The 26965-nt window shown below is 36.1% G+C and overlaps 1 protein-coding gene across 1 annotated transcript in view; it reads right to left on the bottom strand.

Moving 5' to 3' along the window:
* ATAD1 (ATPase family AAA domain containing 1) overlaps nt 1-26965 on the bottom strand; it is a 55217-nt gene that overhangs the window by 9998 nt on the left and 18254 nt on the right. The window contains exons 5-8 of the mRNA XM_082854007.1: nt 26009-26209; nt 19529-19635; nt 6309-6398; nt 3218-3268 (exon numbers count right to left, since the gene is read on the bottom strand). Of these exons, the coding sequence (XP_082710133.1) occupies nt 3218-3268; nt 6309-6398; nt 19529-19635; nt 26009-26209 (449 nt within the window). The remainder of the gene's footprint in view (nt 1-3217; nt 3269-6308; nt 6399-19528; nt 19636-26008; nt 26210-26965) is intronic.

Raw genomic sequence — 26965 nt, 5'->3', positions numbered from 1 at the left:
ATGATCCACCAAAAACACTAGTGTTTGTTTTTTTTCTTGAATAAGACAAATTAATTTAAAATTCACACAGAAAAAATAGCATACCAAGAAACTGTGGGCTGGGGGACACCAAGAGGTGTCTAGCCCTACCTGATATTAAAACTTACAAGACCTTAATAATTAAGAGTGTGGTGGGGACTTCCTTGGTGGCGCAGCGGTTAAGAATCCACCTGCCAATGCAGGGGACACGGGTTTGTGCCCTGGTCCAGGAAGATCCCACATGCCGCGGAGCAACTAAGCCCGTGAGCCACAACTACTGAGCCTGCGCTCTAGAGCCCACGAGCCATGACTACTGAGTCCACGTGCCACAACTACTGAAGCCTGAGCACCTAGAGCCCGTGCTCCACAACAAGAGAAGCCACTGCAAAGAGAAGCCTGCACACCACAACGAAGAGTAGCCCCCGCTCGCCGCAACGAAGACCCAACGCAGCCAAAAAAAGAAAAAAAAAAAGAGTGTGGTGCTGGTGAATAAACACAGAAAAGATCAATGACCTGAATTCAAAGTCCAGAAACATAGCCAGTACACACGAGAATTTAGTATATGATAAAGGTGGCTTCTCTAATGAGGAAAGGATGGACTATTCCAAAAAATGGTGTTGGACAACTGGGTATCCATTTGGAAAAACAAAAGCAAAATTCAATTCATAGCACACATCATACATCTGGATAAATACCAATTATAGCAAAGATTTAAACGTAAACCATAAAACCATAATGGACATCCAGATATTATGTATCTCCTAATGAAAGAATATAATTCTACCCAAGAAGTAGTCCTCTCTCCAACTGAACCTAATCTCATCCAGTCTCTTGATCCAACTACCAATTTTAGAGGAATTACTGCTCCTTGTATAATCAGCAAAATTCAGACTATGGAAAAATTTGGATAAACCTAACGTGGTTTTTTCAACAAATAAATTGAAAGGGGAAGAGGGAAAGGACGAGAGACATGAAGGGAGACTCTATCGTCTATAGATTAAAAGAGATTTAAAATCTGAAATAATTGAAAATTACAAACTTTATATGGATCCTGAGTCAAACAAAATCATAGTTTAAAAAAAAAAGACGTTTAGGAGACAACTAGAAATTTGAAGAGACTAGAAATTCAATGATAGTAACAAATTTATGTCATTTTTTGCTTAACAATGGTAATGAGGTTAGGTTAAATAAAGACAAGAATCCTTCCTTTTAGAGCTATAACTAAAATATTTACAGATGAGAAATGATGGGAAAACATGGGAGGTAAGGAAGTAGATAGGGTATGGATGAAGCAGAATTAGCCATGGGATGATGGTGATTCAAGGAAGCATGAAAACCACTGAAATATAAATATGCCTCACTACGGGAAGCTATTTGGTTTCTTAATTTAGATAGCAAGTTCAAATAGTGAGTTTACATATGAAATTTATGATAGTGAGGAATACCATGTTATTAAAATATACTTGGTTACAGAGTTTTGGAAAAACAAGTAGCAAGAGCTGGAGAATATGGAAACTTCCTTTACAAACATGGTAGTGGAAAAGGACTTTTAATTTAGATCAAAACTTAGAAGCCATAAAGGGGGGAAAATCCAGTAAAATCAAGACAAACTAGGAAAAAATATTTTCAAATCATATAAACAAAGGGCAAATCTCCCTAATACATTAGAGTTGCTACAAATCTACAAGAAAAAAAAACATTCTAATAGAAAAATAGGCACAGAATATGAACAAGTATTTCACACACACACACACACACACACAAATTCTAGAGGCTCTTAAACATATACTGTTCATTTCATCCCTCAATGTAAATTAAAACTATAATGAGATACCATTTTCTACCTATCATGTTGGCACAAAGTTTCATAACATTCTGTTGGCAAGGCTATAGGGCAACAGGCACTCTAACATTGCTGATATAAGAGTAAACTGGGGGACTTCCCTGGTGGTGCAGTGGTTAAGAATCCACCTGCCAATGTAGGGTTCAATCCCTGGTCCAGGAAGATCCCACATGCCTGTGCGGCTCAACTGTTGACCCTGCGCTCTAGAGCCTGCGAGCCACTACTGAGCCTGCGTGCCACAACTACTGAAGCCCGCGCACCTAGAGCCCGTGCTCCGCAACAAGAGAAGCCACTGCAAAGAGAAACCCATGCACCGCAACGAAGAGTAGCCCCCACTTGCCGCAACTAGAGAAAGCCTGTGCGCAGCAACGAAGACTCACGCAGCCAAGAATAAAAATAAAATAAATTTTTTAAAAAAAAGAGTAAATTGGCATGAAGAATTTGGCAACTACTACCAAAATTATAAATATCGTACCCTTTGATCTAGCAATTTTTCTTCTGGAAAATTCACCCTACTAATATTCCTGGCACAAGTGTGAAATGACGTATGTACAAGGTTATTCAATGCAGCATTTTTATAGTAGTGAAAGACTGGAATCAACCCAAATGTCCTTCAATGTGGCACTGATTAAATAAATTATGATATATCCATATAATGGAATCCTATGCGTGCAAAAGAAAAGAAAAAAGAGAGAGAGAACAGAACGAGGAAACCATATGCTAATATGGAATCTCAAAAATAAGAGAAAAGAGCAACAGAGAACACTGGATATGGTTTATCAATATGGCTTATGTAGAAAAGGGGAGAGGAGTAACGTTACATTCTAATTTGCTTGTATAGGAATAACACCACCTGAAAAGATACAGAAGAAATATAAGGGAGATATGAGACTTTTCCCTGTATACCATTTAATAGATATATTTTAATTTCTGAAACGTGACTCTACCACCTATTTTTAAAATACAAATGATTGAAGATTTTGATTATCGTACCTTCTTAATTCTAAATTCCAACTTCAAAAAATATTGCAATTAAATAAAACCCAAAACCTCCCCATACTTCTCTGCAAAAACAAATGTATCTTATATAACAGGAAACCAGTCTGAAAAATATCAAAGAGGATTTTAATCTGTAGATATGAAAACACATGGCTTTTTAAAAAGCAAAATTACCTTTAATTAGTTCAAATATGCCATAATAATTGAGTTGTATGAGCAGCCAAGAGTTTACAGTAATTTACAAGTTGAAAGCTACATTATTCCCAGGTTCCTTTTTCATTTCTGTCTAAAATGATTTTATGAACATAAATATTTTTGTATTTATAGGATGGGGAAAAAATGTAATTTTCTACTTACATTTTCATTTTTCAAGATGAGTTTCAGGATTGCTTCTCTTTGTTTTAGAGCCTAAAAGCAGGATAATTTCCAGTTAGCATTTTTTTAAAAAAGGATCAACTAATTTTCCTAATATTTCTTCCTTTCCTTGTAAACTACCTGACAATACCTATAAGAAATGACAGAAACTCTGACAGGTCATGGACACTTTTGACTAAAGTAAGGTCTAGATTCTAGACTCTAGATTAATCATTTGTGGTTGTCTTACTGAACTGTATCTTCTTATTCTGAATCCCCAGTGCCTAGTACCATATCTGGAAAATAACATGGCCTTAAATGTTTCTTGAGTGAGTAAATGAATTCCTATGACTACCAATGTCTTTCCTCTACAGCTCTGCAAATCTCCTTTTCGTAATTTAGGAAACTTCCGAAAACTCACTGCTGCCATAAAATTTTTTATCAGTAACTGGAAGAGATGGCAATAATAACTGCTTGGTTCTTCCATTTAGCATGTAACTTCCATGTCCACTAATTTATATCAGTGAATTTTATTTAGTGTTAATAGCATATTAGTTTATATGCTTGTATACTCCCCCTGCAGCGATGCTTCATATTACTAGAGAATAGAAGCTTTTATAGAATACCTTACATATACAGTAAATATGAATGCTTTTAAAGATTATTATGGCTGAACTCATCCCTATTCCCACACCACTGAAAAAAACAGAGCCGGTTACAATGAGTACCAAATTAAATGACCTGAAAAACAAAACCAAACTGCTGTTTCTGTAATTCAAATGTGTTAAGTATGAAGGTTAATTTGGTATGTTAGGCAATCACCAGCAGGTACTTTTTGTTAATAAGCATTTAACTTGGAAAGGAGTTTTAAGGTAAGGTTAATCATACACTTTGTTTTTTTTGTTGTTGTTGTTTTGTTTTTTTTCGGTATGCGGGCCTCTCACTGTTGTGGCCTCTCCCGCTGCGGAGCACAGGCTCCGGACACGCAGGCTCAGTGGCCATGGCTCACGGGCCCAGCCACTCCGCAGCATGTGGGATCTTCCCGGACCGGGGCATGAACCCGTATCGCCTGCATTGGCAGGTGGACTCTCAACCACTGCGCCACCAGGGAAGCCCCATACACTCTGTTATCATAGTTAAACAGTAAGAAAATAAAATATCCTATAAACTGCGTCTGTGTGTTCACTAAAAACAGAATGAAGTGGGGGATTATAAAAATCCCAGTTTCTACATTACAGGTACGCAAATTTATGACAAATTTGAAAAAATCTTTTACAACCTATTTTGAACTCATACAAAAATATATTAAACTTGCAACTTTAGTAAAGGCTACTTTCCATGCTGTTGTACCCTATGTTCTATTCTACTGTACATCAAAACCCTTTGTTTGCTCTTAGACTATAAGCAGAGATTCTATCAATATAATCTTTACCTTCAGAACCACTGAGGTGAATTGATTATCTCTAAAAATATTCTGATGTCTTGGTAACAAAATAAGATCAAATATCTTGTGTGAAGCATACAAAGTTTATCTAATCCTTCAGCAGTCAGCCTTTCCAGCCTCATCCCCACCTACTTTCCTTGATGCCCCCTAAGTGAACTATCCCCAGAAGTCACCATTAAATATGTGCTTCCACACCTCCTTGCCTTTCTTTATTCTGGTAGAAAAGCATTTCTCTGCTTCACTTGACTGTCAAATTGCTACCATCTTTCATCCTTCAAGGTCCAGCTCGATTCTGTAGGTTTCACTAACTCCTCAGACAGAATTATGTTTTCATCATCATCTCAGGTCCTCACAGTTCTTTAAGTATACTTTTGTAAAGTACACTTTTTTTTTTTTTTTTGGCCACGTGCCACGCAGGATATCTTAGTTCCCCAACCAGGGATCGAACCCACGCCCCCTGCAATGGAAGCATGGAGTCTTAACCACTGGACCGCCAGGGAAGTCCCCATTTTACATTATTTATTTTTGTGTCCGGCTCCCCTGCAATACAGAGTTCTTTTAGGATGGGGCCACGTTCTATTCACCAGAGCCTGGCAGGTGTCTGACACATATTAATGCTCAATAAATATTAGTCATACTAAGTACATTTTCTAGTCTCCTATATCACATTAAAAAATCTCTGCACCGAACCATCAGGTAGATTTTCTAACAGACTGCCTAAGTAAATGTATACCCTCAGAGGAATCAGAGGCTGCAGCTGCAGCAAAGAGCCAGCCAGCAAAGAGCCAGAGTAACTGTGCAGAGGCCATAGCCACCAATTTCAGGAAACCATGTTTACTGCTACAAACTGTTAAGCTGAAGAATATAAAATGGGGCAAATATTTTTAGGCAGGAGATTTTAATTTTGAAAGAAGTGACAGTGTAAGTTCTTCTACATAGCAATATACGTGACATGCTGATTGTATGGTGCATACAGTCTATTACTAACCCTGTTTGTTTTTTTCTCCTTTAATCTAAAAGCAGACAAAATTCAGGATTTAGGGATTTTGTGCAAAAAAGTATCAAGTTTTAATCCTCTACTTGAGGGTACTTTTAAGTAGCAAAAAAGAATGCTAGAAGAAGATACTTACTACCAGTTCAACACCACCCTCACATTCGCATTCTTATGTTAAAGTGTAATATCATAGCTACTAGTTAATCATTAATCCTGCCACAGGAAAGCACTGCCAATAATTAATCAAATAAATACCAGGTGTTCTTCCTGTCAGGGCTTCAGAATGGTTCTTTAACCCTAAAACCCTAATTTCATCCTATCCTAAACCAAAACTATAATTTACATTTTCTTATGTATCTTCCATAGATAACTTTGCTGCATTCTAAAGAAAATCACTGAAGTGTCTAGACAAACTTGAGGTAATGAGATACTTTGAAGAGAAGCAAATAACATTGATCTTAGGAAAGGAAAATTTAAAAAGCAAGAAAAGGAGTGGAAAGGACAAAAGTAATTAGGGGGATTCTTGCCCTATTCCTTCCCTGCCTGTCATAAATAATAAGTCTTATTTTTTAATCATTCCCTTTGTGAAATCACAGATAAAGACATGTAAAAAAGCAAATATTTAACTGTTCATAATATCAATCAAATCCACCTACAGGCTGGTTGATATGAAATCTCGTAGGCATTCTTCTCATTATAGCTGAGTCAAGATCCTGAGGACGATTAGTAGCTCCCATCACTATGACCTAAATATATAAAGAAAACAAAGGTATTAAATATACCAGTAATACTCCTTTCAGGTTGTTATTACCAGGGTTTAGAAGATATAGAAAATTAAGTGGGGTTTAAACTAAATCTTCTATAGGAAATCTGATTGTAATCCAGTATTACTCAAATATTTATAGATATAAATCAGAGTTAATCCTAAATACATCAAATGATAGCAAAGCTGGTAGCCTGATGCATTTCGCCAGACTTCTAGTAACTAAAATAATACATTATTCAGTTACTGAGGAATCATAAAAATGTTTTAAAAACTATTGTATTTTGCAAAATATGGTTACTCAGTGGCTACATGTTGAGTAACTTAAAGCTATTTGTGTTACAGCTTGGGAGTATATATGAGGGGACTACTTCAAGTCCTTTAATAATATTAAGGAGAGAATCATTTCCCCTACCAGAATCTGAGGATTCTGGTAATAGTAATAGATATCATCTATTTTTTCCTCTGGATTTCACATCATCATTTCATGGCACTATCAGCACTGCAGGTGACATCTTTTCAGTGCTAATAAAACCTCAAGCAATCCAATTTTAAACAAGGGCAACAGAATAAAAGCAAACATCAAAATGCTGGGTAGAATATTAAAAAAAAAAAGAAAAAAAATTGCTGGCGGCCCCGCCAGCCTCTGGGTCTATGCCACTTATTTATAAAGAACGTAGAGACGAAAAATCAACACGAATAAAGACAAAGATATACAAAACTATTTAATTTCTGAACGGCTTTAATATTACCATTATTGTTGATATTTCTGTATAATATATAAGCACACATCTGTTATCCAAAATGAAATTTATTGGTATTCTAAGGAAAACTTTTATTTCAGCCTAAGAGGTCTTAGATTTCTGAAATAATCTGAAATCTAACTCCAGAACAACATGTTGAAAAATACACTAACTCTTATATTCTAATTTTTTTTTTTTTTTTTAGGCTATGCTGTGCAGCATGTGGGATCTTAGTTCCCAGACCAGGGATCGAACCCGTGCCCCCTGCATTGGGAGTGCAGCATCTTAACCACTGGACTGCCAGGGAAGTTCCTTATATTCTACTTCTACTCTTCATATTTAACATTACTCAACTGCCAAATTACTTTCAATTAACTGTGAGAGGTTGCCACCTAGAGGGAAAAAATATACATACAAATTTGAGAAATAGTTCCATAATATAATGCAATTTTGTATTTGGGTCAAGTGATCCTAAAGTCAAAATATTAATGCTCTTACCTGTTTTTCTTTACTGACTTTCTACAACTCTATAGAATTAATAAGGAAAATTTCTACCTAATGTAAAACAAAGTCTTTAAAAGTGATCAAATGAATTAATTGTATAAGATAAAGGATGAATATAGTATATTTTGAGATAGAGTATTCATTAGATATTAAAAGAGAGTCCAAAGTGATATGGAAGCTTGTTGAAGACTGATCATATTATGTTGTAGAGAATCACAAAAAGCACTGTGGTTGAGTCAGCACCTGAAAAAAACTGAAAAAGGGGCTGTACTTTGAGAAACATTCTAGGTAAACAGCCTGAAACAAAATAAAAACCCATTATGAAACATGAAACACTAAAACTTAGGACCAAGATAAATCTAGCACAACATGGCCTAATGAATTTATTTGGGGTGATAACAGATATTCACGATGAAAAAGCAAAACAAGAGTGACTGACATCACTTAAAGAAGTAAATTTTAAGGAGTGATTTTAAGGGGCAAAAAAGATAACCTTTACACATATATTAACTCATTTAGTGCAAATAAGCTAAAATTAAAAATGGGAAGCAACAGTAATTTTTTAGTATTTATGCAGCAAAATTAATGTACCTTTTAGGTATTAGGTAAGACTTCTAAAAATCTTTAAAACAAAATATTAAGATAAATTTTTTACCATTTCACATTTAAAACAATCAGATCTAAATATATGCCTCAAAAGCTGAACTATGTCAATGAATACCCTAAAAATAATGTTAGCTTTTACGTCTCAAGTCTCTCAAGATGAAGAATGTATCATCGACTAACTTGGATTTCCAGCAGTAGTGACAGGTTTAATTGGGCCATTCAACTATTTTTGTTTCCTCTGTTGCAAGGAAACAAAGAAAGTAGGCTGGGGTACTGGGCTCCATCCACAGTCACAGAATAGACAATTTTAGAGGAAAGCTAACTGGTTCCTATTAAAGAAGATGTCTAAAACTATTATTCAAATTAGTAACAGCCATTTTAACCCCCTCAACACACAAAAAAGTTAAAAGCAACATCTTTATTTTCTTCCTCAAAAGTATGTCATAATAGAACAGTAAATACTATTAGTATAATAAAGAATAATGGTTCTAAAAATTCAATTTGCTGTATCAGAACCACACTGTGTGGCTCTGGAAGAAGTGGCTCAGGAGTATATTTCATCCAAATTATTTTATAATATTATTATCATTATTTCCTTGGTTTTAAAACAATACTCTGATAAGATATAATAGTAACTATCAATATTTCTCTCTTACATGGGCTAACTATTCAATTCTCTGCATACTTTAAATACTATTGCTTAGGAGGATAATTAGTTTTTGGAAACCTGCAAACTAAACTCATTGAATAGATTTCTCAGAACCAATGATTAATATAAATTGTTTCTAGTAATTCACCAGAATTTATCTATGTTGTGCTTTCTTCTCTAATCATCGAACAAACACTAAAGGCAATTTTCCCTCAAAATGAAATTATACTTTCATAACGGTGATGTAGGACATGGGACTTAATTTTCTTCTTGAGAATCAGGTGTCTCAGCACTTTTGATTTATGGTAATGTGGTGGACAAAGGAGATCCTTAAACCCTCTGGCTACAAAACATGTAAAAATAATAAAATATTTTTAAAAACTCAAATTAATCAATAAATCTGCAAAAAAGTAAAGGAATTAAGCTGAATCCAGCAACAAAGCCTATACATGATGGAGATAAGCAAGGGTAGAAGTTGACCACATACCATATGGACACGTACAGATTTTAAAAAGTGGCGTGTGTGATGAGAGACCAACCTACATAAAGTTGGGACTCATGAAGTACTATGGCCTGAGAAAAGTGGTGAAATATTAGAAAACCTATTTGGCAGAGTCAAGCCTTGGTTCTTGGAAAGATATATAAACACACACACTAAATCTCTGAGATTTCATGGTTCATGGCCAGCTAACATGGATCTTGAACCTGAATTTACCTGTCTTTGGAAAAGAACAGAGCAGAGACAAGTATAAAATCCTCTTAGAACAGCAAACCGTCAATGTAGATTCCAAAAATTCACACACAAAGTTCTACCAAATATGATTTTTCCCATGAAATCACAAAACACACAAGGAAATAACCATCTTAAACTCAAATGATAGAACAAGATGTACAAATAGTTATATGCTAGAATTACTGAAGATGGACTATAAAATTAGTGTTAATACATTTAAAGGAATAAACAAGAAATAAAAAAAAAATCGCATAGCAAATACTTATGTAGCAAATATACACCAGATACTGTTACAGGCACTTTACTCAGATTAAATCCTTAAAATCCTACAACAATTCTGAGGTGGATACAATTCTTCCCTTTTTATAGATATTACCCCCTCTATTCAGACACAGGGTGATTATATAATTTTGCCAAAGTTACAAAGCTAACTGGTGCCAGGGCTCTGCTTTACTAATCCAACTGGCAAGAGACCATCAAAACTGATCTGGCAGACCTGAAGAAGAATTTCTAGAGCTGAAGAATATAATAACTGAACTAATAAGCTCAATGAAAATGCTACATAGCTGAAGGGATCCAAATGAAGCCAGAATTATCTAATTGGAAGAGGTAAAGAAATTACCCAGAATATAGCACAAAGAGATAGAAAATATGAGAGACGTTAAAAAACATGGAATATAAATAAGGTATGTCCAAATGGCTTTTGATAAAATCACAAGGAAAATGGAAAAGAAAAAATATTTGAAGAAATAATGGTTGAATTTTTTTTTTTTTGGCTGCGCTTGGGTCTTCATTGAGGTGCGCAGGCTTCTCATTGCATTGGCTTCTCTTGTTGCAGAGCATGGACTCTAGGTGCGCAGGCTCAGTAGTTGTGGCGCATGGACCTAGTTGCTCTGTGACACGGGGGATCTTTCTGGACCAGGGCTCAAACCTGTGTACCCTGCATTGGCAGGCAGATACTTAACCACTGCGTCACCAGGGAAGTCCCTCTAACTATGTTTTCTTAAAAGGGGCAAAAACAGATTACAAACTAGAAAATACCTACTGAAGTTAAAACAATGAAAGTACATTATTAACCTTCCCAAAACTTTTCCATGAGAAAAGTTTTTATATACATGAGATATAAAATAGGTGATTCATGGAAGGGGGGGGAACCCAAACAGAAAAATGGCTCTAGAAGTTCCATTTCTAGCAATATGGCAGAAAACCAAACATGCCAGAAAATTTTTTAAAATTTTCTTTTAAAATACATTATTGATCTGGCAAGAAAGTATGGAATATTCAGAGGTGAAGAACTAGGTGAAAATGGGAACTCAAAGATGTAAATTGAACAATATAGCTGGCTTTCTCTCTGGGGGAATACCAAGGGACCTTAATTTTGGTTTTCACAGCCTTTCAGCGGGAAGAGACAAAGCCTAGGACAGAAGACTGTCATGTATAAAATTGGAAAGGTGCATGTGACAGGAAGTGGTTAAGTATATAAGTATCAGCAACTCATGAAAATGAAAGTATAAAATTAAGTTAAATTTTAAAAATATATATATGTAAATAAGTTTGACTACTCAAAGTACGGAGAGGCCTGTACCAACTGGAAGCATCCTTTTGCTACATTAGTCAGAAATTAGCAAGCAAGGGAAATGTATTTAACCGCCTTACTTCCCTGATGTGTGACAACGTACTGTCAAGTTGTGTGGCACTGACAAAACTAAAATACACAGTTGATTCTTTTTCTAGCTTCTTTTAATCATTCCTTAGAACCTTACAGAAAAGGAAATTACAGTTTAGAACATCTGAGAGCTTGCAAGGAAAAACATGCAGCCCCACTTTAACTAAGAAAGGATGGACCTGGGTTGGAAACAAGATGTCAGAGTAAAAGAACTTGCACTCACCTTCTCTCATGAAAACACCAAAATCACAACTAACTGCTGAACAACTATCAACAAAAAAGACTTGAACCAACCAAAGAAGATATTCTACATCCAAAGACAAAGAAGAAGTCACAAAGAGAGCATAGGAGGGGTGCAATCGTATAATATATAATCAAATCCCATACCTGCTGGGTGGGTGACCCACAAACTAGAAAGTAATTATGTTGCAGAAGTTCTCCCACAGGAGTGAGAGTTCTGAGTCCCATGTCAGGCTGCCCAGACTGGGGGTCTGGCATCAGCAGGAGGAGCCCCCAGAGCATTTGGCTTTGAAGGCCAGTGGGGCTTGATTACAGGAACTCCACGCATGGAGGGCACACTCAAGGTCCTGTGTGTACCAGGACCCAGGGAAAAAGCAGTGACTTCACAGGAGCCTGGAGAAGACCTACGTGCTGGTCTTGGAGGGTCTCCTGGGGAGGCAGGGTGGCGGCTGTGGCTCGCTGTGGGGACAAGGACACTGGTGGCAGAGGTACTAGGGAGTATTCATTGGCATGAGCTCTCCGGAAGTCTGCCATTTTGACATCAAGATGAGGCCCCACTGTAGGATCCAGTGCTGGAACGCCTCAGGCCAAACAACCAACAGGGCTGGAGCACAGCCCCACCCATCAGCAGAGAGGCTGCCTAAAGTCTTCCTGAGACCACAGCCGCCTTTAAATGCACCCTGTGACACGGCCCTGCCCACCAGAGGGACACGACCCAGCTCCAATCTCCAGTGGGCAGGCACAAGTCCCTCCCACCAGGAAGCCTGCACAAGTCTCTAGACCAGCCTCATCCACCAGGGGACAGACACCAGAAGCAAGAGGAACTACAACACTGCAGCCTGCGGAATGGAGACCACAAACACAGAAAGTTAAGACAAAATGAGACGGCAGAGAAATATGTTCCAGATGAAGGAACAAGATAAAACCCCAAAAGAACAACTAAGTGAAGTGGAGATAGGCAATCTACCCGAAAAAGAATTCAGAGTAATGATAGTAAAGATGATCCATGATCTCAGGAAAAGAATGGAGGACCAGACTGAAAAGATACAAGAAATGTTTAACAAAGAGCTAGAAGATATAAAGAACAAAGAAACAGAGTTGAAGAATACAATAACCGAAATGAAAAATACACTAGAAAGAATCAACAGCAAAATGAGGCAGAAGAACAGATAACTGACCTGGAAGACAGAATGGTGGAAATCACTGCTGTGGAACACAATAAGGAAAAAAGAATGAAAAGAAAGGAGGACAGCTTAAGAGACCAATGGAACAACATTAAACACACTAACATTCACATTACAGGGGTCCCAGAAGGAGGAAAGAGAGAAAGGGCCTGAGAAAATATTTGAATAGATCATAGCTGAAAAATTCCCTAACGTGGGACAGGAAACAGTCACTCAAGTCCAGGAAGCGCAGAGAGTCCCATGAATAATAAACCCAAGGAGGAACCTGACAAGACACATAGTAATAAAGTTGAAAAAATTAAAGACAGAGAAAATATTAAAAACAACAACAGGAAAAAACAAATAACATACAAGGGAATCCCCATAAGGTAATGAGCTGATTTTTCAGCAAAAACTCTGTAGACCAGAATGGAGTGGAGTGGCGTGATATATTTAAAGTGATGAAAGGAAAAAATCTACAACCAAGAATACTCTACCCAGCAAGACTCTCATTCGATTTGACAGAAAAATCAAAAGCTTTACGGACACTCAAAAGCTAAGAGAATTCAGCATCACCAAACCAGCTTTACAACAAATGCTAAAGGCCACAACTGGAAAGAAGAAAATTATGAATGGAAGCTCACTGGTAAAGGCAAACATACAGTAAAGGTAGAAAGTCATCCACATGTGGATATGATATCAAAACCAGCAATTGTGAGGAGAGTACAAAAGCACGATACTGTAAATGCATTTGAACTTGAGACCAGCAACTTAAAACAATCATATATATATATATATATAGAGAGAGAGAGAGAGAGAGAGGGAGAGGGAGAGAGAGAGAGAGAGAGGGAGGGAGGGAGAGAGAGAGAGAGGGAGGGAGGGAGAGAGAGAGAGAGGGGGAGAGAGAGAGAGAGAGAGAGAGAGAGAGAGGGAGAGAGAGAGAGAGGGAGGGAGGGAGAGAGAGAGGGAGGGAGGGAGAGAGAGAGAGAGAGAGAGAGAGAGAGAGAGACTGGTATATCAGACCAGTATATCAAAACCTCATGGCAACTGCAAACCAAAAACCGACAATAGATATACATACAAAGAATCCAAACACAACACTAAACATAGTCATCAAATCACAAGAGAACAAAAGAGGAAAAGAAAACTGCAAAAACAAATCCAAAACAATTAACCCAACGGCAATAAGAACATTCATATCAATAATTACCTTAAATGAAAACGTATTAAATGCTCCAACCAAAAGACATAGGCTGGCTGAACGGATACAAAACAAAGACCCACATATATACTGTCTACAAGAGACCCACTTCAGATTGAGGGACACATACAGACTAAAAGTGAGAGAATGGAAAAAGATATTCCATGCAAATTGAAATCAAAAGAAAGCTGGAGGGCTTCCCTGGTGGAGCAGTGGTTGAGAGTCTGCCTGCCGATGCAAGGGACATGGGTTCATGCCCCGGTCTGGGAGGATCCCACATGCCACGGAGCAGCTAGGCCCGTGAGCCATGGCCGCTGAGCCTGCGCGTCTGGAGCCTGTGCTCTGCAACGGGAGAGGCCACAACAGTGAGAGGGCCAGGTACCGCAAAAAAAAAAAAAAAAAAAAAAAAAAGAAAACTGGAGTAGTGCTATTCATATCAGACAAAACAGACTTTAAAATAAAGACTGTTACAAGAGACAAGGAAGGACACTGCACAATGATCAAGGGATCAATCCAAGAAAAAGATACAATAATGGTAAATATATACGCAACCAACATAGGAGAACCTCAATATATACGGCAAATGTTAAAAGCCATGAAAGGAGAGAGTGACAGTAATACAATAATAGTCGGGGACTTTTAACATGCCACTTTACCAATGGACAGATCATCCTAAAATGAAACTAAATAAGGAAGCACAAGCTTTAAATGACACATTAAACAAGATGGACTTAATTGATATTTATTTATAGGACATTCCATCCAGAAACAACAGAATATACTTTCTTCTCAAGTACTCATGGAACATTCTCAAGGATAGACCATATCTTGGGTCACAAACCAAGCCTTGGTAAATTTAAGAAAAGTGAAATCATATCAAGTATCTTTTCTGACCACAACGCTGTGCGACTAGATATCAATTACAGGAAAAAAAAAACTAAAAAATACAAACACATGGAGGCTAAACAACATGCTACTAAATAACCAAGGAATCACTGAAGAAATAAGAGAGGAAATCAAAAAATACCTAGAAACAAATGACAATGAAAACACGAAGACCCAAAACCTATGGGATGCAGGAAAAGCAGTTCTAAGAGGGAAGTTTATAGCAATACAATCTTACCTCAAAAAACAAGAAAAATCTCATAAACAACCTAACCTTACACCTAAAGCAATTACAGAAAGAAGAACAAAAATACCCCCAAAGTAAGCAGAAGGAAAGAAATCATAAAGATCAGATCAGAAATAAATGAAAATGAAATGAAGGAAACATAGCAAAGATCAATAAAATTAAAAGCTGGTTCTTTGAGAAGATAAACGATAAACCATTAGCCAGACTCATCAAGAAAAAAAGGAAGAAGACTCAAATCAACAGAAGTAGAAATGAAAAAGGAGAAGTAACAACTGACACTGCAGAAACACAAAGGATCATGAGAGATTACTACAAGCAACTATATGCCAATAAAATGGACAACCTGGAAGAAATGGACATATTCTCAAAAAGCACAACCTTCCGAGAATGAACCAGAAAGAAATAGAAAATATAAAGAGACCAATCACAAGCAATGAAATTGAAACTGTGATTAAAAATCTTCTAACAAACAACAGCCCACCTATCCTTCTCAAACTCTTCCAAAATATAATAGAGGGAGGAACACTCTGAAACTCATTCTATGAGGCCACCATCACCCTGATATCAAAACCAGACAAAGATGTCACAAAAAAAGAAAACTACAGGCAAATATCTCTGATGAACACAGATGCAAAAATCCTCAGCAAAATACTAGCAAACAGAATCCAAAAACATATTAAAAGGATCATACACCATGATTATCCCATGAATCCAAGGATTCTTCAATATATGCAGATCAGTCAATGTGATACACCATATTAACAAAGTGAAGGATAAAAACCACATGATCATCTCAGCAGATGCAGAAAAAGCTTTTGATAAAATTCAACACCCATTTATAATAAAGTTTCCAGAAAGTAGGCATAGAGGGAAACTACCTCAACATAATAAAGGCCATATATGACACACTCACAGCCAACATCATTCTCGGTGAAAAACTGAAACCATTTCCTCTAAGATCAGGAACAAGACAAGATTGCCCACTCTCACCACTATTACTCAACGTAGTTTGGAAGTCTTAGTCACAGCAATCAGAGAAGAAAAAGAAATAAAAGGAATCCAAATCGGAAAAGAAGTAAAGCTGTCACTGTTTGAAGATGATATGATACTATACATAGAGAATCCTAAAGATGCTACCAGAAAACTACTAGAGCTAATCAATGAATTTGGTGGAGTAGCAGGATACAAAATTAATGTACAGAGATCTCTTGCATTTCTATACACTAATGATGAAAAACCTGAAAGAGAAATTAAGGAAACACTACCACTTATCACTGCAACAAAAAGAATAAAATACCTAGGAATAAACCTACCTAAGGAGACAAAAGACCTGTATGCAGAAAACTATAAGACACTGATGAAAGAAATTAAAGATGATACAAACAGATGGAGAGATGTACCATGTTCTTGGATTGGAAGAATCAATATTGTGAAAATGACTATACTACCCAAATCTATCTACAGATTCAATGTAATCCCTATCAAACTACCACTGGCATTTTTCACAGGACTAGAACAAAAAATTTCACAAATTGTATGGAAACACAAAAGACCCCAAATAGCCAAAGCAATTTGAGAAAGAAAAACGGACCTGGAAGAATCAGGCGCCCAGACTTCAGACTATACTACAAAGCTACAGTAATCAAGACAGTATGGTACTGGCACAAAAACAGAAATATAGATCAATGGAACAGGATAGAAAGTCCAGAGATAAACCCACACACATACGGTCACCTTATTTTTGACAAAGGAGGCAAGAATATACAATGGAGAAAAAGTCTCTTCAATAAGTGGTGCTGGGAAAACTGGACAGCTACATGTAAAAGAATGAAATTAGAACACTCCCTAACACCATACACAAAAATAAACTCAAAATGGATTAAAGACCTAAATGTAAGGCCAGACACTATAAAACTCTTAGAGGAAAACATAGGAAAAACACTCTATGACATAAATAACAGCAAGATCCTTTTTGACCCACCTCCTAGAGAAATGGAAATAAAAACAAAAATAAATGGGACCTAATGAAACTTAAAAGCTTTTCACAGCAAAGGAAACCATAAATGAGACAAAAAGACAACCCTCAGAATGGGAGAAAATATTTGCAAATGAAGCAACTGACAAAGGATTAATCTCCAAAATATACAAACAGCTCATGCAGCTCAATATCAAAAAAACAAACAACCCATCAAAAAATTGGGTGGAAGACCTAAATAGACATTTCTCTGAAGAAGACACATGGATGACCAACAAACACATGAAAAGATATTCAACATCACTAATTATCAGAGAAACGCAAAACTACAATGAGGTATCACCTCACACTGGTCAGAATGGCCATCATCAAAAAATCTACAAACAATAAATGTTGGAGAGGGTGTGGAGAAAAGGGAACCCTCTTGCACTGTTGGTGGGAATGTAAGCTGATACAGCCACCATGGAAAACAGTATGGAGGTTTCTTAAAAAACTAAAAATAGAACTACCATATGACCCAGCCATCCCACTACTGAGCATATACCCAGAGAAAACCATAATTCAAAAAGACACATGCACCCCAATGTTCACAGCAGCACTATTTACAATAGCCAGGACATGGAAGCAACCTACACGTCCATCAACAGAGGAATGGATAAAGAAGATGTGGTACATATATACAATGGAATATTACTCAGCCATAAAAAAGGAAAGAAATTGAGTCATTTGTAGAGACGTGGATGGACCTAGAGAGTGTCATACAGAGTGAAGTAAGTCAGAAAGAGAAAAACAAATATCATATATTAACGCATATACGTGGAATCTAGAAAAATGGTATGGATGATCTCATATGCATAGCAGAAATAGAGACACAGATGTAGAGAACAAATGTATGGATATCAATGGGGAAAGGGGGGATGGGAGGAACTGGGAGATTGGGATGGACACTATACACTATGATACTACATATTAAATAGACAACTTGAGAACATACTGTATAGAACAGAGAACTCTACTTAATGCACTGTGGTGACCTAAATGAGAAGGAAATCTAAAAAAGAGGGGATATATGTATATGTATAGCTAATTCATTTTGCTGTACAGCAGAAACTAACACAACATTGTAAAGCAACTATACTCCAGTAAAAATTAATTAAAAAAAAGGCTTAAAGACCCAGATGTAAGACCATATACTATAAAATTCTTAGAGGTAAACTCTTTGATATAAATTGTGCAAGATCTTTTTGGATCTACCTCCTAGAGTAATGAAAATAAAAACAAAAATAAACACATGGGATCTAATTATTAATTTCCAAAATATTACGAACAGCTCATGCAGCTCAACATCAAGAAAACACACAACCCAATCAAAAAATGGGCATAAGACCTAAATAGACATTTCTTCAAAGAAGACATATAGATGGTCAAAAAGCTCATGAAAAGATGCTCAAGATTGCTAATTATTAGAAAAATGCAAATTGAAACTACAATGAGGTATCACTTTACACCAGTCAGAATGGCCATCATTAAAAAGTGTACAAAAAATAAATGCTGGAGAGGGTTTGAAAAAAAGGGAATCTTCCTACACTGTTGGTGGGAATGTAAATTGGTACAGCCACTATGAAGAACAGTATGGAGGTTCCTTTAAAAACTAAAAATAGAGGTACCATAGGATCCAGCAATCCCACTCCTGGGCATATATCTGGAGAAAACCATAATTCGAAAAGATATATTCACCCCAAAGGTCACAGCAGGACAATTTACAACAGCCAAGACATGGAAGCAACCTAAATGCCCACTGACACATGAATGGACAAAGAAGATGTGGTACATATATACAGTGGAATATTATTCAGACACGAAAAGGAATAAAATAATACCATTTGCAGCAATATGGATGGTCCTAGAGGTTATCACATTAAGTGAAGTAATTCAGACAGAGAATGACAAATATCACATGATATCACTTATATGTGGAATCTAAAAAAATGATACAAATGAACTTACAAAACAGAAACAGACTCACAGACATAGAAAACAAACTTATGGTTACCAAAGGGGAAAGGTGGGAGAGAGGGATAAATGAGGAGTTTGGGATTAACATATACACACGACTATATATATATATTTTAAAAGTGACATAAGAACTGAGAGTAAAGACTATAAGGATTTATGATAAGAGTCAAACGAAGTGTACAGAATACTCATAACCACTTGTCACTTCCTTTTCCTTGACATAGATGGTTCTAATACCCTGGTTTTCTCTCTTATTCTTGTATTTGTTTTGAGCATTTGGGAAATCTTTTTAACATTTTATTAATTACAAAGCCCTCAAAATGGATGAAGATATACACAAATCATATTCTTTCAGATTCTCATCATTTATTGGTAAGTATAAGCTATGAAAAATAATTCTGTAAATAAGCTTAACAAGCAGCCAAATTTTCTATTAACACCACCACCAAGAATAACACAAATTAAAGCAGATTACTTTCAAATACCTGGCAGCTGTGATCAGTATCCAATCCATCCCAGAGACTCATAAACTGAGCTTTCATCATGGCTGTAGCTTCATGGTCAGAACTTGAACGGTTTCGTAGAAAGGAGTCTAGAAGAAAAAAATCCTTAACCTTACAAATCAGTAATAAATTACTCTTTACATAATTTCAAATCGTTAATTAAAAGCTGAAAATTTTACGAAAGATTACAAAGAAAAGGGTTCGAATATGCCTTTTCATACATTATTCTGATATAACTACTTTGACAAATTATCCAGCAAATTAAAACAATCAATTCACAATCCTCATTTCTTTCCTAAAAATACATTCATACCAACATATATAAAAGAAGTAAAGGATCTAGTGCTGAGAGGCTAAAAAAGGATCATGTAGTGTCTTAGAGCGAAAGTCTGTGTGCTTTGGTCCTAACTTTCCAGGTTCTCTGCATCCTATGTGTTCTTAATTATGGGATCACATCCTTTTTCCTCACACATTTTTCCTGGTAATAAATAAAAATGATACTGGAAAATCTCAAAACACTATTAAGTGGGAAAATATAGGACAGGAAATGGTTTAAAACATACATACTGGCATGCATGTACATATACGTTATACAGGGTAAAAAAACCTTTAATGAAATACACCAAAATGCTAATAACTTTGGTTATCTCTCAGTGATACTGACAATTTTAATTTTCTCTTGATTTCTTTTCTGTCTTCCAAATTATCTATAATGAACATGAAATACTTTTAGAAGGGGGAAAATATTTTCCGTCTAGAACGAAAGGACTGAAAGGTGGTATATCCTAAGAATGGAAAAAAGACAATAAAAACAAATCCTGTATTTTCCAGTACAATCCTGTTTCAAATGTTTTGTCTTGTATCCCTTCAAATCACTGGCATTTCTCAATAACTTTCACATTTCAACATTAAAACTAAAACTTGAAGTCTGTCAATCATACATGCAAGTGACATGAAAATGCTTTTTAATGTGCTGGGTCCAAGCTTTAAAAAACAAAAAAATTTTTTACAAAGTAATTACAGCAAAAACACATTACTGGGACATGATAGTTTTGTGATGGCAAACATATATCCTTTATTTTCTTTTACAGTTCTAATCGTGTACAATATGTACCATTGTTGTACCATGTATTGTACCATGTGTTGTACCATGTACAATAAATGTACCCATTTATTCTGGATGTATAAAATCTAGTCATTTTAAAATTGCTTATTTTTAAAGATAAATTGTGTAAATTTAGCTGCCTACTTAACTACCATAATTCTGCTATTAATTATTCTTAAATTATCTTCATTTCTAAGAAGTGGTCTGGCAAGACGGCTGCTTAAAATAATATGAAAAACTTAAAATGCTGGATCAAAGTATAAATAACCTAACTATATCAGTAGTTACATTAAATGTAAATGGTCTAGAGTATGCAATTACCTATTTAAGATATTAGACTGGATTAAAAAAACACAAAACCCAACTGTGTACTGCTTACACGAGACACACTGAATATAAAAGCTCAGAATGCTGAAGACGGTGGAAAAAGACATGTATGTAAACACTGACAAAAAGACTGAATAAGATTTTTTTTTAAAGTTCATGCATATCTGATAAATAGTGCTAGAACAATCGGACATCCATATGCAAAAAAACAGACCTCAACACAGACCTTATACATTTCACAAAACTCAAAACAGAACACAGACCGAAATGTAAAACAAAAAGCTATAAAACTTATGAAGATAATACAGGAGAAAATTTAGGGAACCCTGGGTTTGGTGATGAACTTTTACATACAACACCAAAAGCACAATCCATCCAAGAAAAAAATGTGTAAGTCGGAGTTTATTAAAAATAAAATTCCTGCCCTGTGGAAGACATTATTAAGAGAAAAGATAAGCCACAGACTGGAAAAAAACATTTATTGTATAAAAACATATCTGATAAAGGACTTGTATCCAAAATATACGAAGAACTCTTAAAATTCAACAAGAAAACAACCCAGTTAAAAAATGAGCAAAAAGGCTTCCCTGGTGGCGCAGTGGTTGAGAATCTGCCTGCCAATGCAGGGGACACGGGTTCGGGCCCTGGTCTGGGAAGATGCCGCAGAGCAACTAGGCCCGTGAGCCACAACTACTGAGCCTGCGCATCTGGAGCCTGTGCTCCGCAACAAGAGAGGCCACGACAGTGAGAGGCCCGCACACCACGATGCAGAGTGGCCCCCACTCGCCACAATTAGAGAAAGCCCTCGCACAGAAACGAAGACCCAACACAGCCAAAAATAAATTAATTAAAAAAAAAAATCCACCTTCAAAAAAAAAAAAAAAAAGAGCAAAAGATATGAACAGAGACCCCACCAAAGAAGATATACAGATGGCAAATAAGCATATGAAAAAAAAGATGCTCAACAATATACGTCACTGGGGAAGTGCAAATTAAAACGAGACACCACTACACACTTATTAGGATAGCTAAAATCCAAAAAATTGGTAATACCAAGTGCTGAAGAGGAGTGGAGAAACAGGACCTCTCATTTACTGCTGGTAGAACTGCAAAATGGTAGAACTGCTGGTGGAACTTTTAAGTGCAAATAGCCACTCTGAAATACATTTGGTAGTTTCTTACAAAGTTAAACACAGATTTACCATACAATCCAGCAATTGAGCTCCTAGGTATTTACCCAGCTGAGTTAGAAACTTTAGTCCACACAAAATCCTGCATATCTCTGTTGTTAGCAGCTTTACTCATAATTGCACAAAACTGGAAGCAACCAAGAGGTCCTTTAATAGATGAATGGATAAACAAACTGTGGTACAACCATATAATGGAATATGATTCAGCAATATAAAGAAATGAGCTACCAAGCCATAAAAAGATAATGGAGGAAACAAATGCATATTGCTAAGTGAAAGAAGCCAGTCTGAGAAAACTACATGTTACATGATTCCAACTGTATGATATTCTGTAAAAGGCAAAACAATAGAGACAGTGCAGCTAGGAGTTTGGGAGGGAGGAGTTTGAGAGGGATGAACAGGTAGGGCACAGGGGATTTTTAGGGTGGTGAAACTATGCTGCCTGATATTGTAAGGGTATATACATGATACTATGCATTTGTCAAAGACCACAGAACTGTACAACACAGAATGAACCTTAATATAAACTCTGGATTTTAGTTATTAATAACATACCAATAATGGTTCATTAATTATAACAAATATATCACATTAACACAAAGTACTGATAACAGGGAAACTGTGTGTGTGTGTGTGTGTGGGGATATGGGAACTCTGTACTTTTTGCTCAAGTCTTCTGTAAACTTAAAACTGTTCTAAAAAATAAAGTTCAGTAATTAAAAAAAAAGGTTACTGAATATCTGAGATTGCAAGAAGGAAAGAAAAAAAATCCTGGAGATCAGGAAAAGAGAGAACTGAAAAAAAGAATGGTGAGATTTTGAGATGATTATGCCACTGTTTGTGTGTGTGTTTGTGTACACAACAGGTATGCACGGGTAGCATCAGGAGGTTCTGCTTTGGTGTTAATATCCATGCTGAAGCCGAGATGCCCAAAAGGATGTACACTCACAGAAAGTATAGACAAGAAAAAAAGTTCTGCTCACCACTACAGGGAGTTAAGGACGCTTGTCTGTCTTGGCCTGGGCTCTGGAGGGAAATATGTCCCCCCTGAAAAATTAAAAACCAAGATCACAGGGGCTCTCTCTCAGGCTTGAAGTCTAAATTCAAACTGTCATTCAGTTTAGGAGCATCGAGAAATTAGAGCCTAAAGCCTCTAGGTGGAAGACAGAAAAACTACTCTGGATTATTTTAGGCAACACAGAATTCTCATATAAAAGCAAGTCCTAAGCAATCTAGAGTTAGAAATGAGACACGGAAACAAATCACTATGAAAGAGAGTTAACAATATAAAGAAGTAAAATTTCAAACAGAACAATCCAAAGAACTATATAAAAATAGTATGTGGGCTTCCCGGTGGAGCAGTGGTTGAGAATCCGCCTGCCGATGCAGGGGACACGGGTTCGTGCCCCGGTCCAGGAAGATCCCACATGCCACGGAGTGGCTAGGCCTGTGAGCCATGGCCGCTGAGCCTGCAGGTCTGGAGCCTGTGCTCCGCAACGGGAGAGGCCACAACAGTGAGAGGCCCTCGTACCGCAAAAAAAAAAGTTTAAAAATTTGAAGACATAAAAGGGATTGAAATTTTAACAGAAGAGCAAGTTATAGTGAAAATAGATAAATTTGAAAAATAAACAGAACTTCTAAAATTCAAATATGATTGGCAGAATACAAACCCAATTGTTGCAAGATTGAACACAGCCAAGCAAAGAATCGCTTTTTATTACTTACTCAATGACTGACTGACTTGAGTTTCACCATTATTTTATGTATCGACAAAAAATTTTAACTACTGCCAATTAAATTATAACATGCTATCCCCATTTCAGGGATGTTAAAATGTAAAAAACTAAAATAAAACTGTATGTTTTAGAACTGACGAAATATGGTAGAGAACTAGATGCTACAACTATGGAAATGACTCAAAATTAAGTAGAGAGTTGAAGAAAAAATATATATATAATAAAACAGAAGTCTTGCAATATTCAATAGCAACTAGAGAGAAAAGATAGATTAATTACAAAGAAATATTAGGCTATAAGCAGAATTCTCAAAAGCGACAAGAAAGACTGGAAGACAACAAACTTTTGGCTTTAAAATGCTGAAAGAAAATAATTCTGTATCATTTAACAATAAAAACAGAGTCAACACATTTTCAAAGACAACTCACTGTACTCACAATCATTGCTGAAAGAATTTTGACAGACTTCAGTAAGAAGGAAATTAAATCCAGAAAAGGCAGGTGCAAGAAGTAATAGTGAGCAAAATAATTGGTAAAGTGGATCTCTAAACAAGCACTGCCAGTATAAAAATAACAATATGGAAAAGTAAAAAACAAGAGAAACTGTTAACAAAAACATATAAGAGATGAGAGGAATGATTAGTATCCAAGAGTTCTAAGGTCCCTGTATTATTTGGCAAGATGCGAGAAATAATTAGCCTAGACTTTTAAGACAAGTAGCTGTGCTAAATGCATGCTAAAAGAAAAAGAATACAGTTGACCCTTGAAGAAGGTACGAGTTATGGGCGCTGAGCCTTTCCATAGTCCAAAATCCACATACAATTTACAGTTGGCCCTCTATATACACGGTTCCTCCGTAGCTGCAGTTCATGTGGTGATAAGAGTTTTTACTGTTGAGAAAAATCCACGTATAAGTGGACCCATTCAAACCTGTTGTTCAAGGGTCAACTGTACATAACTTCTAAACCTGTGTGAGGGAAAAGGGAATTAAAAAAGTGCAAAAGTCCACTAGATTGGTAAATATCCATAAAAAGCACACAGTTATGTGGTAGAAATAAATCTAAATATATCAGCTATCAAAATGAAAGCAAACCGACCACAGTTCCTGGTTAAAGAGCCTTAGATTAAAAGTTTTAAAAATCCAGCTATATGCTCCTTTGTGCAAAAGTCAAAGCAAAAATCCAAAATAAATGGAATAAATTGATGAGAAAGATACACAAGGCAAACAAGTAACCAAAATACTTTATATCTATACCTATCTTTATATATATTTCTATATAGCTTATCATATTACATATAATTATAATAGTAAATTTATTCAAAGCTACAGTTTTAATTACTGTAGCTTTATTATAATATATAAATTATAATAAAAATATAGATGATCCATAAAATAGAGAAAAAGCCCACTAATATAAAAGTCATGACATACAGAGAAAGATGATCTATTTATAAGTTGACTGTCCATATGGCAAGGAATTAAACTAGATTCCTACTTCATGTTATATATTTTAAAAAGGAGAGTATTTATGGAGGTAGTGAAGGGATTTGTAAACCAGACACAAGAAGTATAAGCCATAAAGTAAAAAAACTGATAAATGTAACTACATTTAAATTTAAATCTCCATAAAAGAAACTATCATAAAGTGAAAAGATAAGCCAGTCTAGAAAATATTTGCAATCATAATAAAACATCATCAAAGAATTACTAAGAAAACTGCAAATAACCCCAAAGAAAAACCGGCAATTTACAAGCAAGGAAACCTAAATGGCTAGTCAACATGTTAAAAGATGCATAAATTTACTAGTAAGCAGGGAAACACAAAACAATGATGACATAATTTTTGTTCTTTAAGTTGACAAAAATTAATGATACTGCCTGAAAAGATAAGTTTTGGGGGACTATGTAGGGAAACAAACTGTATACTGGTCAGAGTGTAAACGGGTATAATCACTTTGAAGAACTGGTAATCCTAGTGAGGTTGAAGATGGACACATCACACAACCTAACGGTTCAACTTCTAGGTATCTACCCTGGACAAACATATGCATGAGGAAACATGTACACGAAAGCCCACTGCATACTGTTTAAAAACATAGCATACCTATTTCGTCTATAAAGATGATGGAAGGCTGTAGCTTTATGGCAAGGGAGAAAACAGCGGCAGCCAGTTTCTGAGATTCTCCATACCACTTATCTGTCAGTGTTGAAGGCTGAAGGTTAATAAATCGACAACCTGCTTCTTTGGCTGTAGCCTTGGCAATCAACGTTTTACCACAGCCTGGAGGCCCATAGAGAAGTACACCTGGAAATTAACATGTTATTTTATTATTTCCTTTAAGAGAAAGAGATATTTGCTAGTTTATGGGAAAATCAACATAATATTAATTCTGTCCACATGAAACTTTTTCGCAATATTCACTTCCATTTTTATTAATCTTTTCTTATAGTAGAAAGGAAGGTGCTATATTCTAAGTTTGTGTCAGTGATGACATGTATTGGGGATTACAGCACCCTTGTGCTTCCTCCCTTCATGAAATGGTCCGGTTCAGGATATTAAAGACAATCATCTTGACATCCAAACTCACACCTCTTGATCAATGGTTGACAAATAAAATCATCTAATGCCCTTCCCCTTCACAAGCTAAGAGCCCTATAGCACAATGACAACAGCCCAGAGAAAATGAACAACTTCAAAATAGACCGTAGAAAACACTGTTTTGCTATTGCTCAGAGACTTAAGATAATGATCTTTTCTTAAAAAGAAATCACCAGTCACTCCTGTTTTAATTTCCTAGGAATAAAACTATATTATTAACCTAGAGTCTCCACTGACAGCAATTTGCTGCTAAATGCAATTTAAGGTAAGTCTTTTAATATATAAAAGATCTAAACAGACTGAGGTCTTGAGAAATTTGGGGAATCATCACCAACTGTTTTTCATCTAAAATGAGGTAGCATTTTCTAAGTTAATATAATACTAAAATTACGGCCCTGACTACAGATCATTTACAGACAGGGCTGACAAAAATCATCATCTGCAAACTTCTTTAAATATTTC

This window comes from Leucopleurus acutus, assembly GCF_964270905.1.
Source record: "Leucopleurus acutus genome assembly, chromosome: 14".
Lineage (NCBI taxonomy): Eukaryota > Metazoa > Chordata > Mammalia > Artiodactyla > Delphinidae > Leucopleurus > Leucopleurus acutus.
Note: the sequence above shows the minus strand (reverse complement) of the source record. Positions and strands in the feature narration are given on the sequence as shown.